Here is a 17,774-nt window from a genome sequence, read left to right on the forward strand (position 1 = left end):
ATATAATATCTGAAACTATTCAAGTGATCCGAGTGATGTATTCACTGACATATTTTTGTTATTATATGAACCATAAAAAAAATGCATTTATTTTGTTGAAAAGTATTTATTTCATTGTATATTTTTACCCATAAGGTAAAAGTATACTTTTCTGCAAATTAATAGTTTCATATGTGTATTGTTATTACTTATTTAGGTTATCAAGCTATTTCTAAAAGATCAGCTGCCAGTATAAGGATAAACAATCTAAAAAATGAGGTATTATTATTTTTTTTTTTTTTTTGGCTGATGCTATATAAGCTTGCTTTCTTGTATCATGTGCCAATGCTATTCAATAAATTCCTCACCTTGGAAGATCTCTAAATTTATTATTATAAATGCATGATTCTCAGTTATACCTACATAAAAAAAAAATCGATATTTAGCATTAGCAGAGGCATGTGATGCAAGAATACAAGCTTATACAGCATCAGCCAAAAAAAAAAAAAAAAAAACCTTCCCATTTCACCCATCCTTAAGCTCCAAAGTTTGTCCAAGTTCTTCAATGAATTTATTTAAGCTATCAACTTCCATAATGACAGATGGAAGTTTGTTCGAGCAATCAATTACCTGAGGAGTAAAGGCAAATTTCCACACATCTATTCTACAACTGTCCCCTCAGGTTCGTAATCTGAGCAAGAGGAAGAATCCCATCACCATACAGCCTGCTCAAACCATTCAAGGCCTCATACATATAAATCAGATCACCTCCCAGGTGCCTAGTCTCCAACACTACAATCTGCAGAACTTAAGCCTTTCTTGGTAAGAACACCCATTTGTTCCCCTCACCATCTTGTTGCACTTATCTGTACTCATTCTAGCAACTCTATATCCTTCCTAAAATGAGGTCTCCAGACCTGTATGCAGAACTCAAAGTGTAGCCTAACCATTGCCTTATACAAAGGAATAATCACTTCATCATCCCTGCTAGCAAAATTGCTGTATATCATTGACAAGACACCATGAGATACTCTTGTAGGCTGGCTGCTCAGAAAACTTCATATCTGACTGAACAATTACCCCCAGGTCTTTTTTCATTCTCCAATACGCTGAGTGTAGTTCCACACAGTTATATTACTCTGGGGTTATTGCTACCCACATGCAGTACTTTACATTTGTCAATGTTAAACTTCAGTTGCCACCTCAGCACATTTGTTCAATTTCTCTACATCCTGTTCCAGTAGCATACTGTCATCAGTGTCATTAACAACCCTGCCAATCTTCGTAACATCTGTAAACTTGGACATTAAGCCTGATATACCTTCATCAATATCATTAATAAATACAGAAAACAATGGGCACAACACCAAACCCTGGGAGACTCCACTAGTAACATTAGTCAACGAAAAGCAGTGTCCATTGATTACCACTCTGCATTATAGCCAAAGTAGCTTATACGCCATCAAACCCCTATCAACCATCCTTTCATTCATTGTAGCAGCTTGCCATTAATGCCATACTTCTCCAATTTGTACAGTAGTCTTCCATGTGAAAGTTTCAAAAACTTTCCTGAAATCCAAGTATATGATATCAAAGTTATTCCCTGCATCCAGTTCCTTTGTGACTACATCATAGTATCCAATCAAATTGGTCAGGCAAGACTTTCCCTTAACAAAACCGTGCTGTGTCCGAGCTATAACTGAAGTCTTGTCTAGATGATCCTGCAATGCTTCATTAAACAGTGACTCCATTATTTTTCTTGGAACAGAAGTTAAACTAACAGGTCCGTAATTACTTGTGTCACCCTTTGATCCCCTTTGTGAACTGACGATACATTTGCACATTTCCAGTTCATGCAGGTCTCCCCGAGTCCAAGGATGGTCTCAAAATTATGGCTAAGGGTTTGCTTGCTTCTTTTGCCATCTCCTTTAATATAACTGGATCCACCCCAGGTGTCTCTCTTATGTTTAACTTCAACAATTTCTCCTCCACTTTGCTCTCAGTTATTACAAAATCATTTAGATCCCTGTTAGAGTTTAATAAGCTTCTGTCCTCCACTTCCCTACAGAATTCCTCATGTGTGAATGTAGATGCAAAATACTCATTCAGTCTGTCAGCTAGCTGAGCAGAATCCAACAATTGAACCATCAATATCAAGTGGACCAATCTGATTCATCCTCTTCCTTCTAGAGTTTACATAAGTAAAGAAGTGTTTGCTGTTTTTCTTTGCATCCTTTGCCAAAGATTTCTTGTAATCTGCCTTTGCTTGCCTAACCTCTTTTTTTGACTTGAATACAAACTATCTTATATCAACCACAGGCTCCTATGCTAACTGATGATTTATATGCAACCCATGCATCTTTCTTCTCTGCCATGAGTCTCATTAGTTAAACTAACATCCATTTCATCCTAAACCTTGAACAGTATTTCTTAATACTGGTAATTTCTTAATAATCGGTATGAAAAGCCTAATAGCTTCCATGATTACCTCCTTGAATGCTTCCTATTTAGAATTTGCTGTTTGTAACACCATCAGTTGGTCTCACTGTATACTATTTAAAAACTGTCTGAGACCACTGTAGTCATCAGCTTTACGATAGCAAAAACCCTTCTCTTTACCCCTGATGGTAGTTTCATCTTTCAGTAAATCCCACTTCAATCACTGTGATCACTGCCACCGAGTGGTTCCTTTATCTGCAAATTCTTAATGTGTGAATAATCACTGCTGATAATCAGATCAAGAGTATTACTCCTCTGGTTGACCCTTGAACATGCTGCTGTAAATCCACTAGTAAACAATCATCCAGTAAAGTCTTACTTGTGTGCGAATGTTGTTGTTGTTATTTGGTTTTTAGGAGCATTAGCAACTAAGGCCATATTGCTCCGGTGCGGTGGTCATTCTCTGACCTTTCCGCATGCTCTGTATTTGGTGGTGACGGGCTCGAACCCCGGTCTAATCAAGAAGTGTGTGCTACGCACTGCTGCTCCTTCCCACCTGGCTACGGAGGCGCCTTGTGTGTGCGAATGACCAACCCACAAGTACCAGTCAATATTTGGGAAGTTAAAATCCCCAACTATAAGACATTTTGATTTAAAACTGAATAAGAAATTATTTCAAAATCAAATACTGAACAATCAAAAGTAACGTTTACCTAGCTTCATGACGGAAAAGAGTGGTCTGCAAAGAAGTTACTGAAGATGTAGTATGGGTATTCCCGTATGAAGGAAGAACTTCATCCCTAATATACTCTTCAATAAATTTGAGAGCCTTACTAGATGCTGTATAGTCACAATACACAACTGTAAAGATTATTACAAAAATACCAAATTATATTTCAGTAAAGAAACAGCTCCTAATATAATGAATTATGAAAAATTTATGAATAAAAATGATTCACAGTAAGTTATGCTTCATGATACATAACAAGCAATGATTTGATTATAAATAATAAATGCATCTAATTATTTGATTCGTTCTAATTATTTCATTCATTCATGCATCTAATTATCAAATCCATCCAATGATTTGATTATAAATAATAAATGCATCTAATTATTTCACTTAATACATTAAATCCAGAAATAGAAGATTTGTTTTATTTCTTAAAAAAAAAAAAAAAAACACTATCTGAAGAATAATGTACACTCAAAAGTATTCAAGAAACAGAGTTATCAGTAACAGCCAGCATAAGTTCCAATGAGGTACTTGTAAAAACAGTTTGCTGTAGCATGTACTTGGAAACTGTTGCCATGTCATTATTTTGTCAGTGCATGCTACAGCAGATTGTTTGATCCATCCAAAGTCAATAGCTGTCAATGTTGTGACTAACTGGGATATTAAAGGTAATAACAACAGTTAAATCATAATCTAGCAAGACAAGGAAACTGATGAATAGGGACCGGCACGCCTAACGTGGCTCAACCTGAAAATAAGCTTAATAGAAGCATAAGCCAAACAGGACTGTCCATACAGATTTCGATTTCCTGGAAAAGCTGCAGATGACATTATTATTAGTAGTAATGGCTTATGATGCAAGAAAGCACACTTATAATGCATTCTACCAAAAAAAAAAAAAAACCTCCACATCATAATCTGTCCTTCCCCTCCAATAATTTGTTTAGTTCTTCCTTGAATTTATTCAAAAACTGCCCACTTCAGCAATGCCAGTTGGAAGACTATTCCAACAATCAATCAATCGACTAAAGGCAAACCACCAAACACCTTTCCTGCAACCATTCTTCATCAAGAATTTATGTCTCCTTGTGTGTATTAGCATTAGTAATAGCAGATAATGCAAGAAAGCAAGCATATCAGCAAAAAAAAAAAAAATCATTTCACCTACCCATTCCCTCCAATAGTTTGTCTAGTTCTTCCTTGAACTTCATATATCTATTCTGCAACTGTCTTTCTTCTCCTCATTTGAATTTATGTCCCTTCATGTGAGTAATCTGAGCTTATCAAACCATTCAAAGCTGTATACATCTCAATCCTTAATCTTGCAGGCACTTCGTTTTCAGATGCTGCAATTTGCAGAACTGAAGATTTTCTTGGTAAGAGCACACTATTTTTCTGAACCTGTTACAGCAGCTCTACATACTTCTTAAAATGAGGTCTGCAGATCTGTATGCAGTACTCAAGATGTGGCCTGACCACTGCCTTATATAATGGAATAATCACCTTCTTATCCCTGCTCACAAAATTCCTATATATCATAGACAAAAGACACATGAGCTGTCCTGGCAGCCTGTCTACATTGATCAGAAAATTTCATATCTGACTGCACAATTACCCCCCCAGATCATTTTCATTTTCCACTACCCTGAGTGTAGTACCACACAGTTGGCACGTTTCTCTTGGGTTACTGCTACCCATATGCAGTACTTTGCATTTATCAACGTTAAACTTCAGTTGTTGCCATTTCTCAGCCCATCTGCCTAACTTTTCTAGATCCTGTTTCAGTAGCATACTGAAACAGGATCTAGAAAACCACCCTACCAACATTTGTATCATCTGCAAATTTGGACATTAAGCTTGATATGCCTTCATAAATATCATTGACAAATATAGAAAACAACAATGAGCCAACACCAAACCCTCAGTACACGAAAAGCAGTGTCCACTGATTATCAGGTGGCACCTCCGTAGCCAGGTGGGCAGGAGCAGCAGTGCGTAGCACACGCTTCTTGATTAGACAGGGGTTCGAGCCCGTGACCACCAAATACAGAGGATGCGGAAAGGTCAGAAAAATGACCGCCGCATATCCCCGGGGCAATATGGCCTTAGTTGCTAATGCTCCTAAAATAACAACTAGAAAGGTTTCCACTGATTATCACTCTCTGTCATCTCACACTCAACCATCCCTTTATCAGTAGCAGCAACTTGTCCTTAATGCCACACTACTCAAATCTGTACAGCAATCTTTTATGTGCAACAGTATCAAAAGCTTTCCTGAAATCCAAGTATATGTTATCAAAATTCAAAACAACAGATGAAAGTTTGTTCCACCTGATGGGTTTGAGTTTGATTTTGATTTTATTGGCGCAAAAACGGCTAAAGTTATACTGCGCCAAGAAAAACCACCTGATGGCTGAAGGCAAATGTATGCACACCTATCCTGCAACCATCCTTCCTCAATTTGAATTTATGCCTCCTCATGCATGTAGTCAGAGCAAGAAGAAAAATACCATCAACACTGAGCTCACTCAATCCAATCAATGCCTTAAACACCTCAATCAGATCCCCTTGCAGGTGCCTAGTCTCCATACGCTGCAATTTGCAAAACTGAAGCCTTTCTTGGAAATAGCACCCTTTTGTTCCCTTGACCAATCTCTTTGCCCTTCTCTGCACTTGTTCCAGCAGATTTACATCCTTTTGATCCCCTTTTGGTAAACTTTGATACATTTGCATATCTCCAGTCCATAGGAAACTCTTCTGAATTCAAATATACTCTCATAATTATGGCTAAGGGTTTGCTTACCTCCTTTGCTGCCTCCCTTAATATAAATGAATAGATCTCATCCAACCCAGGGACTTCTTTAATGTTAAGCTTCAACAATTTTCCTCTGTTTTCACAAAATCATTTAGTTATCCGTTAGATTTTGAAGAACTTCTGGAATTCTCCTCCCTAAAGAACTCCTCTCGAGTAAATGTAGATGCAAAATACCTATTCAGTTTATTAGCAACCTGAGCAGGATCACCAACAGTTAAACTATCAACTAGTGGACCAATTGATTCAGTCCCTTCCCACTATTGTTAATGCAAGCAAAGAAGTCTTTGCTGCTTTTCTTGGTATATTTTTGCTAGAGACTTCTCATAATCTGCCTAAACTTGCCTAACCTCCTTTGTGACTTTATTACAGACTAATTTATATCTACCATAGGTTTCTGTATCATCTGACAATTTATATGCTTCCCATGCATTTTTCTTCTCTACCACAAGTCTCATCACAGTTCATATGATATCCATTTAAGTGTAAGCCTGGAACTGTATTTCTTAGTTGGGATGAAGAGCCTACTAGTTTCTACAATTTCTTCCCTGAATGCTTCCCTTTTACAATTTGCTATTAATTTCATCAGACAGGCAACGGATTTAAAAACTTTCTAAGACCACTGTGATTACCCTTATGAAAGCAGAAGTTCTTCTCTTTAACCTTGACAGTAGTTATGCCTTTAAGCAAATTCCACATCCTGCTACCCAGTTGTTGTTCTATATGCAGATTCTTAATGCATGAAGAATCATTGCTGATAATCAGATCAAAGTATGGCTTCCTCTTGTTGCTCCTCCTCTGACATGCTGCTGTAGAAAACTGTCATCCAATAAATCCACAAAAGTCTTACTAATGTGAGTGACCAACCCACAAGTTCCAGTCACTAGAACTTTATAAATAAGCCTTTGTTCAATAATGATCCATTCCATAAAACTAGGCTTACATACCCTTAATTGAAGAAATGTTCCACATTTTAGTCTGACTCTCCCAGAGTGCTGATCTGAACTGATCTGATCTTAACTGGCATTTCAGCTTATCTTCAAGTGTTCTATTTCATAGAACACTTGAAGATAAGCTGAAATGCCAGTTAGGGCAAGACCAATATGGCCTGCTTCAACAGCAACTGCACTAAAGAAGAAAAAGAGCCAAAATCCAGCTGGCTGCTATTGTGAACTGCTCGTGTCTTCTGTGAAGGATAAATGCAGGATGAATCCAGACAAAAGATATGGCTATATATTATTAATTTTTTTAACAAAATTTAATTTTCCTCAATATTTCTAGTCACAATAATTTTGACAGAATAGTACATACAGCAAAGTAGATATGGATGAAATACAGTAAAATCCTTAAATATCACAGTCAAAATAGTCATCCTTTCTGGCCAGAAAAATAATATGATTATGTCCTGGTCAAATTATAAGCTAGGATAGCAGTATCATGATATCTAAAACCATATGCCTGACACTTATTTCTTAAAGAAACAATTTCCATTGCAAAAATTACTAGAGATCCTAGCAACTCATCCTCAACATACTTATATTTACTTAATCAAGAAACACAAATCCATTACTTATATTATAGGTAATGTAATAAAGAGGCATTGATAAATGTAATTTCTGCATATAACAAATAAAAACAGAAATTGTTAAAATGCATTAAAATTACTGTTTTTCTGTGGAGAGAAAAGACTAAGTGCTTAGTTTATTTACCATTATGCTAATAAAGGACTGAAGGAACAGGCATATTACTATGCAAAGAAAAAAATGAATATGTGAACATATCGTTAAATTTTACTTTTTACATTAATCAAGCCAGCTGGTTTTTAAATATAAGAATCACAGTCAAAATTTTTATGAATCTTATCACATTAATATGTAATAATCTATCAGAAAATATCCAAGTTACATACAGGGTGGGTCCATAAGTAAGGAAGCTATTTTGAATAACTGCAGATGTAAATATGTATAAATTATTTAAAAAACAGTTTATAACCCTTTTTTTTTTATTATTTTAGAATAATTTGAACCTAGGAAAAGTACTATGAACCTTACAACGAAGGAGAGGATTTAAATTGTAAAGTGGCATGCAAATTAGGAAAATGCTGCAGAAGTGCACACCAGTTCAAGAAGTTTTTTGAAATAAATCACCCATAATAAAGTCCATAAAGCAAACTAAAGAAGTTTGATGAAATAGGAGCAGTGTACAATCTATCAAAAGGCAATATATCTTGTAGCTCACAGACTTCTGCCAATTTTGAACTTGTAAAAGAAGAGATTGAAACAAATCACAAAAAAATCTCAAAGAAATTGAAGTTTGGAACTTAAAATACCTAAAACAAACTTAAATAGAATCATAAAGGAACTTAAATGCAAGGCTTGTTACATACGTTGATACAAGATTGAATCAGGACAACCTATAGATATGTCTATAGGTTGTCCTATAGACATATCTATAGGTTTGCAACAGTTTTCAGCCATAAGTGTTACAAACCCAGTTATTTTTGATAATATTTTGTGGACTGATGAAGCCACATTTAAACTAAATGGAAATGTTAATCTCCATAAATGTGTTTATTACTTTCTTAGCAACATCCATTTATTCTTTACCAAGGATTTAAATGCTCTTGGCCTGACACTCAAAGCTAGAATGAATTTTTCTTTGAGAAAACCATAACAGGAGATAGCTACCTTCAATTGCTAAAAAGACAAAATCATTCCATTAATGTAATCCAAAATCAATTTTCGGCATGCTTTTTTATGCAGGATGAAACACCAGCTCACTATACAAAAATTGTCTGTGAATCCTTAAGACAAAAAGTTCGAAGGCTGATGTGATGGAATAGACAGTGGGGATCCTTTGAGTGAATAACGTGCTGTCCAGATTTAACATCCTGTAATTACTTTTTGTAGAGATTCTTAAAGGATAAAGTATTCAATAACAAGCACAGTTCTCTGTTGGAGCTGCAGCTGTCAATACTAAGAGAATTTGAAAACATTTCTAAGGAACTGTGGTTTGCTGTCTAAAAAAAACTACTTGCTGGGTCTAAAAAACTACAATTTTGTAAAGACCAAAATTATTATTATTAGCCATATGGTGCAAGGAAGCCTGAGGCTTATGCTGCACCAGCCAAAAAAAATTTGAGTTACCCTGAGAGTGAGAGAGTCAGAACTATCACCAAGAAAGAGAAGAATGATGATATCCAGCTCAGGACCCTGGGTGTGCTGAGCCCATACTCACCAGGTGAGCCCCTGGGTAAATTGAATGGATGTAAAAATTTCCTCTGTTTTTTTTTTTTTTTTTTGTTTTTAAAATATGTATGCCCTTTGTATTGTATTAGCATTAATTCAAATGTTTATTTAAAATATTTATTTTTTTAAAGTCAAACACGTTTGCTTACTCATGGAAATACCCTGTTTATATATATATATATATATATATACAGCAGTGGTAAAATGATATAAGAAAGCAAATTTATACAGCATCAGCCATTAAAAAAAGAAAAACAAAATTCATTTGCTCATTCCCTCTAATTATTTGTTCAATCCTTTAAATTTATTCAAACTGCCCACCACTTAATCTTATTTCTTTTTTCTGCATCCATTCCAACAGATCTACATCCTTGATAAAATGAAATTTACAAATACATACACAATAATCAAGATGGATTTAATCATTGCTGTAATCACTCTTCGGCTCCTGCTTGTAAAATTCCTATATATCACTAACAGAATACCAAGGCTGTTCTAGCTACTTGTCTGCACTGCTCAGAAGACTCCATGTCAGACTCTACAATTAACCCTAGATTTTTTTCATTCTCCAATACCTTGAATATGGTACCAACCAAATGGGTTATTCCAGAATTACTGCCACTCAAATCAGTACACAGCATTTACCAAAGTTAAATGTTCAGTCAATATTCAGTCTATTTGCATAATTTATCTAGATACTCTTGAAGCAGCATATCCTGATTAATGTCATTAACCACACTGCTCACCTCTGTATCAGCAGCAACTCAAAAATCAAACTTGAAATACCTACATCAATAACATTAGTAAATATTACACATAGCAAGGCGGGCCAAACTCTGTGTTATCCCACTCATAACATTAGTCCATAAACAGCAGTAACCATTTATAAATTTCTTTGTCTTGTACAAATTAACCATCCTGGTTATTCACCCATAGTAGAAACTTCCCCTAGTGCCACAATGAATGCAGTATAAAGCTGAACATTGTGGAGCTGTATTATATATATTATAATATAGCTCCACATATATTATTAATGTATAAAACCATATATTTTTTACATACTCAACACACACATTTATACATACAATAGAAGGCAAATGCCAATATAATATGATACATTTGTATGACAATTCTGTGCATAACAGTGATATGATGTGAAGTATGAGTGATATAGCAGTGATATGATGAAATATACTTATCATAAGGAATTTGGCACTTCTATTTTTAAGACAATTAGTAACCTAATTTAAACATTTTCTTGATTTCAATTTTTTAAGTTTAAATTTGTATACTTTATTATATATTTGTCTTTATTATACATTTATATCCACTATATCTGATGTTCCTAGAATTTAATTTTTTAATACCACTGCCACAAATTTTTAGTATCATTTAGTTAAGTGATATTTTTTCATTAGCAATTAAAATCCTATGAAGAAATGCACAAATAATCCCAAGAGATTTTTCAGTGTATAAACACCCCAGTTGCATATTTGAAGAAAAAAATTCAGAATACAGTAAGGCTATTATATCTAGGTACACTAATAAATGATTTGTAATTATCATTATTATGGGCATTGTTTGTTTGGTCACCACTGGTGACTAAGAAGCCCACTCCTTGGAATAACATTTTACAAGTCAATCTAATGGCTCTGAAGTTGAAATGAGAATGCTTTCTTTTAGCATTAGCATTAGTGGAGGCACAAGATGCAAGAAAGCAAGCTTATGCGGCATCAGCCAAAAAAAAAACAAAAAAATGCCCCAATTTCACCCCTCCGTTCGTTCCAAATACCTGTCCAGTTCAGCCTTAAATTTATTTAGGCTATCAACTGCCACCAATAAACTACCAGATGGCTAAAGGCAAACTTCTGCACATCTATCCTATAACTGCCTTTCCTCAATTTGAATTTATGCCCTCTCAGGTGATTGGTAGCAGTTGATAGCCTAAATAAATTTAAGGCTGAACTTAAATCTGCATTGAGAATGCTCAAACAATTCAAGGCTTTATACACCTCAATCATATCACCTCGCAGGTGCCTAGTGTCCAGACAGGTAATTTGCAAAACTTAAGCCTTTCTTCGCAAGAGCAACCCTTTGTTCCATTCACTAATCTTGTTGCCCCTCGCTGTACTCGTTCCAACAGCTCTACATCCTTCTTAAAATGAGGCCTTCAGACCTGTATATAGTACTCAAGGTATGGCCTGACTATTGCCTTATACAAGGGGATAATCACTTCCTTATCCCTGCTAGAAAAATTCCTGTATATCATTGAGAAGACACTATGAGATGAGCTACTCTTGCAGACCATCTGCACTGCTCACAAAACTTCATATCTGCCTGCACAATTACCCCCAGGTCCTTTTCATTCTCTACTACTGTCAGTGTGGTACCACAGAGTTGATATGTTACTCTGGGGTTACTGCTTCCCATATGTAGTACTTTACATTTGTCAATGTTAAACTTCATTTGCCACCTCTCAGCCCATCTGTTCAACTTTTCTAGATCCTGTTGCAGCAGTGTACTGTCATTAACAACCCTGCCAACTTTCGTATCGTCTGCAAACTTGGACATTAAGCTTGATATACCATCATCAATATCATTTATAAATACAGAAAACAACAATAAACCCAACACTGAACCCTGGAGGACTCCACTAATAACATTAGTCCACGATGAGCAGTGGCCATTGATTACCACTCTCTGTCTCCTCCCACTCAACCATCCCTTTATCCATAGCAGCAATTTGCCTCCAATGCCACACTGCTCCAATTTTTTCAGCAGTCTTTCATGTGCAACAGTATCAAAAGCCTTTCTAAGATCCAAATATATGATATCAAAGTTATTCCCTGCATCCAGTTCCTTTGTGATCACATCATAGTATCCAATCAAATTGGTCAGGCAAGACTTTCCCTTAACAAAACCATGCTGTGTCCGAGCTATAACTGAAGTCTTGTCTAGATGGTCCTGCAGTGCTTCTTTAACCAGTGCCTCCATTAATTTTCTGGGAACAGAAGTTAAACCAACAGGTCTATAATTATTTGTGTCGCCCTTTGATCCTCCTTTGTGAATTGGGGTCACATTTGCACATCTCCAGTCCATGGGTACTTCCCCTGAGTCCAAGGAAGCTCTCATAATTATGGCTAAAGGTTTGCTTACTTCCTTTGTTGCCTCCTTTAATATAACTGGATAGATCCCATCCACCCCAGGTGCCTTCCTTGTATTTATCTTCAACAATTTCTCCTCCACTTTACTCTCAGTTATTACAAGATTCTCTAGCTTACTGCCAGAGTTCAATTCACCTCTGGCATTCCCCTCCCTAAAAACTCATGTGTGAATGTAGATACAAAATACTCATTTAGTTTGTTAGCCACCTGAGCAAGATCATCAACAGTTGAACCATCAATATCCAGTGGACCAATCTGATTCATCCCTTTCCTTCTAGAGTTTACATAGGTAAAGAATTCTCTGCTGTTTTATGATCACTGTCATCTGTACTTGCCAAGAGCTGGCATGACCTTTGACATTGATAAAGTAAAATGGACTCTTGGTAATGACACTAGACCATCAACATTCAAGCATTTGTAATTAATTAAGGAGGAAATAAGTAATTGAAGATTGTTCATTGGTGAAAACATTATACAGAAATACCTCGCCTAGCACTGCTTTGAACAGTACGGGTTTCACTATAACACGGTTTCCAATTAAGTTTAAGTCGAAAATTTACTGTACATGTTAAAACTCATTCAATAGCCTAGACACGTACTCTACATATATGCTGTGTTGTCATAGCCTAGATATGCACAGATATATTCGGCATTGTCGTAGCCTAGGTACGCACACATATATGCTATGGTGCCAACTCTATTGTCTCAAATGCACATGTGCCAATAGCAATGTGCAACAGTGTTCAGTATTTTTAATTCCATCCCGGCGAGACGACGTGATAGCTTTTCAAACTTTTCATTTCACAATTTATTTTTTTACTCCTTTAAATACGATTGAAAATATATTTGCATCTTGGCTAGCTAGAAATCGCTGCCATCAATATGCATTCTGCTTGGCAGCATGTTTTGCCCCATTTGACAAATGATTTCACTGGTTTTGAATCGCAATTCAGACAATTACCAAAGACATTGCAAAGATCGGAAAAGACTTAGGATTCGAAACTTTGGACAATGTATTTTTTTTTATGGAAACCCCAAACACGAAAGGTATCAAAACCTATAGTACTTAGTACCGTGCATGGGTTGAAAGTAAAGTATGGGGGGGGGATGCCGAAAACTTTGCTCTAGAGACTAAACATGGGTTTCACCACTTCAAACCTCCAATACGCAAAGTGGTGGTATTGCACCGGTTGATGAGAGTCATCTACCGTGTCTGCATTGACTCACATGCAAGTGACTTAGATAATAAATAAAAAATAAATAAATAAATAAATTTTCTGCTTATACTCCGGCACGACAACCAAGTCAGTAGAGTTTACAATAAATCGTCAATACAAATATTTATCGTATTTAGTAGTCATGAGCTTGAACCCCAGTTCACTCAAGGAACACGAACTATGCACTCCTGCTCCTGACCACTGGGCTACTTCAGGCAATGCAACTCTCCTTGAAATTGACGAGCAAACCGCATAGGAAGAAGAGGCAAACAATTCTGAAGTGGATAACACTGACATGGCATCAAAGAATTTAACAGAATTGGAGAAAATTTTTCGGGGGTGTTGACATGGTCTGCAAGGTGATTATGAATGGAGATCCGGATGTTAAATGTAGCATCAAGATACGGCAATTTTACAAGATGGGATTCAATGCTACAAAGCCTTGTACTCAGAGAAAAAAGGAGAGACGACTCCACCAGACTTTATTACTGAAATACCCAAATAAACAATAAAACTTTTTTCTCATCTCTCATGATGTTACCTTTTCATTAATAAAATTTTTGCAATATATATATTTTTTTCAAATTCTTTTAATTGGCTATCAAGTGCAAATTGTTTATAGATTTATTATTATTTGTTTATACACTGTTTCTCTGGTATGCATTCAATCAAAACCCATTCTAATTATACCTCAATCAGCACAGTTTCACATAACATGGAACAATTTTGGTACCAATTATCAGTGCTATGCGGGGTATTGCTATACTGTTTATCTCATGGAGCTTTGTTTGCATGCATGACAGTCATAAGACAGTGTTCGTAACTCAAGGAATAATGCAATAATTTATCATTTCTTCTTGCAGTTTATCAATTTGTGTTGTTTCCACTGTATACTAAATAATTATCTATATGTTAAATAATAATTAAACATACATATAAAAGAATCACACAAAGGAATTTAAGCTTTTAATTTCTGAGTTTTATTATCAGGAAACCATCCAATATCACAACTTGAATTTGATATCATCCACTATACCACATCACCCCAGGGGCTCACATGTGGTGAGAATGGGCTTGGCACACACAGAGTCCTGAGCTGGATATCATCATTCTTCTCTTTTTTGGTGACTACTCTCTACTTCTGACTCTTGTTTTCTCTCTCTCACAGGGTAATTCAGATTTTTTTTTTTTTTTTTTTTTGGCTGGTGCAGCATAAGTCTCAGGCTTCCTTGCACCATATGGCTAATAATATTATTACAGGACTGTTTCCTTCATTGCAATGGCTGTTCCAGACGACCTTTACTTTACTGTTTCCCAATCCACTCAACTCCATTATTATTATTTTTATTTATTTTTTTTTTTTTTTGTTGATGCCCTCCCCCCAAGTGCTGACTGACTTTTCAGACGTTAACATCTGGATCTTGAACAAATATGACAACCTGAATAGAGGTTGTTAGCGCTTTATATATGAATTTAAATTACTGTTTCAAGCGTATGTAGTACAAAAAATTATGTAATCGTTGAAATTCAACGACAACGAATTACGCTCACCCTGCCGATGACCATAGGGGCCTGCAAAAGTCATATTGCGTCCTATGATATTTTTATTAATATAATTTATCAACTTTTGACATGATGAAGCTTCAGATCCTTCTCCGTCGTTTTTCGGCTTGAAATGCTTAGTAACGTATTCATCTGGTATTTCATAAAATTTTCGATCTCCGTGCAATTTACTTAATTTTGGATGCTTCACGTCTGACATTTCTCTATACAAGCTTACACCAATTACTGGAATTCTTATACAGAAATCTGACAGAGACAGAAATTTCAACTGTGAATAAAGTCGATTAAGTCTAAAAGTAAAACCACAGATTCTCATTTCTCCATGATACTCTATACCAAACGGAACAAGGCATATTATACAACGACGCCATCTACCACCAGTAATTGTTTTAAACAGTTGCTATCATACAGTATATAAGTTCATAGAAAAGAAAGCGTAATTGTGTCAAATAACTGAGTTCACTTAAAATTATAATTGCTGACATAACTAAATTTAGGAAAAAAGCAAAGCTGTTATTATCGTAATTAAATTCATAGAAAAGCATAGTTATTAGTCTATTACAGACAGTGTGAGGGATAGAATGTCCATACTGTATCTATTAGATATTACGAGTCAAATTTCAAGATGAGCACACAGTGAGGTTTTTATTATTATTACATTATTTCTCCCTGATTGGGGGTTCCACATCGTGAAGGGTATTGCTACCAAGTACACAGAGTGGTTGTTGTTATGTCTGGTGTTACTGTTGGTCGAGGAACTCTCTGACTGTCCTACGGGTGTTCAGGATTGCGACTTTCTGAAGTTCCTTGTAGGTGTTCGCTGGGAGACCTATTGCTGTGAGGCTGTTATGCAGGGTCTTTGGCACCATACCTGTGGTTGACACGATGATCGGGATGGTCGTAACTTGTTGCATATCCCACATCTCTTTGATCTCCTGTCTTAGGTTCGTGTACTTCCTGATTTCATCCCATGGGTTTTCTGCAGGTTGCCAGTGTTGGGTACCACTATGTCAATCAGATAAGTAACCCTTTCCTTCTTATCCACAGGGGTTATGTCCGGTCTGTTGTGCTTGATTGTCTTATCCGTTATTATGGCGCGGTCCCAGTACAACTAGTGAGTTGGAGTCTCTAGTACTGCCTGGGGTTCGTACTTGTAGTATGGTACACTTTCTTCGATCAGCTGGTATTTCCTTACTAGCTTCTGAAGTATTATCCTAGCTACCTGGTCGTATCTATGAGGGTACTCGGTCTAGGTGATCACCTTGCATCCCGCAGTGATGTGTCTGATCGTTTCTGAGGCCAGGTGGCATCTTCGACATGTATCATCGGACACTCCGGGCTCCTTGGCAATGTATTTTCTATAGTTTCTGGTGTTGCTTACTTGGTCTTGGATGGCAATGATGAATGCTTCAGTCTCGGGGAAGAGCGTTCCGCTCGTCAGCCATGCATTGGAAGCAATTTGGATTTCAGGAAAGCTTTCGACACTGTTGCGCATGGAAGACTATTGTACTAATTGGAGCAGAATGGTATTAAGGGTAAGTTGCTACAATGGATAAAAGGATGGTTAAGTGGGAGAAGACAGAGGGTGGTAATCAATGGGTGCTGCTCTTCGTGGACTAATGTTATTAGTGGAGTCCCACAGGGTTCGGTGTTAGGTCCACTGTTGTTTTGTTTATTTATCAATGATATTGATGAAGGTATATCAGGCTTAATGTCGAAGTTTGCAGATGATACAAAGGTTGGAAGGGTTGTTAATGACAGTAATGGCAGTGGACTACTACAAGAGGATCTAGATAATTTGGACAGATGGGCTAAGAATTGGCAACTGAAGTTTAACCTTGACAAATGCAAAGTACTGCGTATGGGTAGAAGTAACCCCAGAGAAACGTACCAACTGTGTGGTACTACACTTAAGGTGGTAGAAAATGAAAAAGACCTGGGAGTAATTGTGCAGTCAGATATGAAGTTTTCTGAGCAATGCAGACAGGCTGCCAGGGCAGGTCATGGGGTTTTATCAATGATATATAGGAATTTTGCTAGCAGGGAGGAGGTGATTGTCCCTCTGTATAAGGCAATGGTCAGGCCACGCCTTAAGTACTGCGTACAGGTCTGGAGGCCTCATTTTAGGAAGGATGTAGATTTACTTGAGCGTGTACAGAAAAGGGCAACAAGATTGATGAGGGGAATGAAGGGATCCTCTTACCAAGAGAGGCTTAAGTTCTGCAAATTGCAGTGGCTGGAGACTAGGCACCTGCGCGGTGATCTGATTGAGGTGTATAAGGCCTTGAATGGGTTGAGCACGCTGAATTCTGATGGGATCCTTCCACTTGTTCAGATTACGAACCTAAGGGGGCATAAATTCGAATTAAGAAAAGATAGATGTAGAATAGATGTGCGGAAATTTGCCTTTGGCCAGCGGGTGGTTAATTGCTGCAAAACACTTGCATCTGTCGTTGTGGAAGTTGACAGGTTAAATAAATTTAAGGAGGAACTGGACAGGCATTTGGAGGGAATGGTGTGATTTTTTTTTTTTTTTTTTTGGCTGATGCTGCATAAGCTTATACACTTGCTTTCTTGCATCACATGCCACTACTACTACTAATTATTGTTATTATT

At 36.7% G+C, this 17,774-nt stretch overlaps 1 protein-coding gene across 1 annotated transcript in view; it reads right to left on the reverse strand.

Moving 5' to 3' along the window:
* The window catches only part of LOC150088026 (uncharacterized), a 276,978-nt gene extending 261,494 nt beyond the window's left edge, over nt 1–15,484 (reverse strand). Inside the window, exons 1-2 of the mRNA XM_090369988.1 lie at nt 15,147–15,484; nt 3,132–3,279 (exon numbers count right to left, since the gene is read on the reverse strand). Coding sequence (XP_090226114.1) covers nt 3,132–3,279; nt 15,147–15,474 — 476 coding nt within the window. The 5' untranslated portion in view covers nt 15,475–15,484. The remainder of the gene's footprint in view (nt 1–3,131; nt 3,280–15,146) is intronic.
* Nucleotides 15,485–17,774: the final 2,290 nt, after the last annotated feature.

Source organism: Mastigoproctus giganteus, chromosome 3 (assembly GCF_048544385.1).
Source record: "Mastigoproctus giganteus isolate SK-2022 chromosome 3, ASM4854438v1, whole genome shotgun sequence".
In the NCBI taxonomy this organism is placed as follows: Eukaryota; Metazoa; Arthropoda; class Arachnida; order Uropygi; family Thelyphonidae; genus Mastigoproctus; species Mastigoproctus giganteus.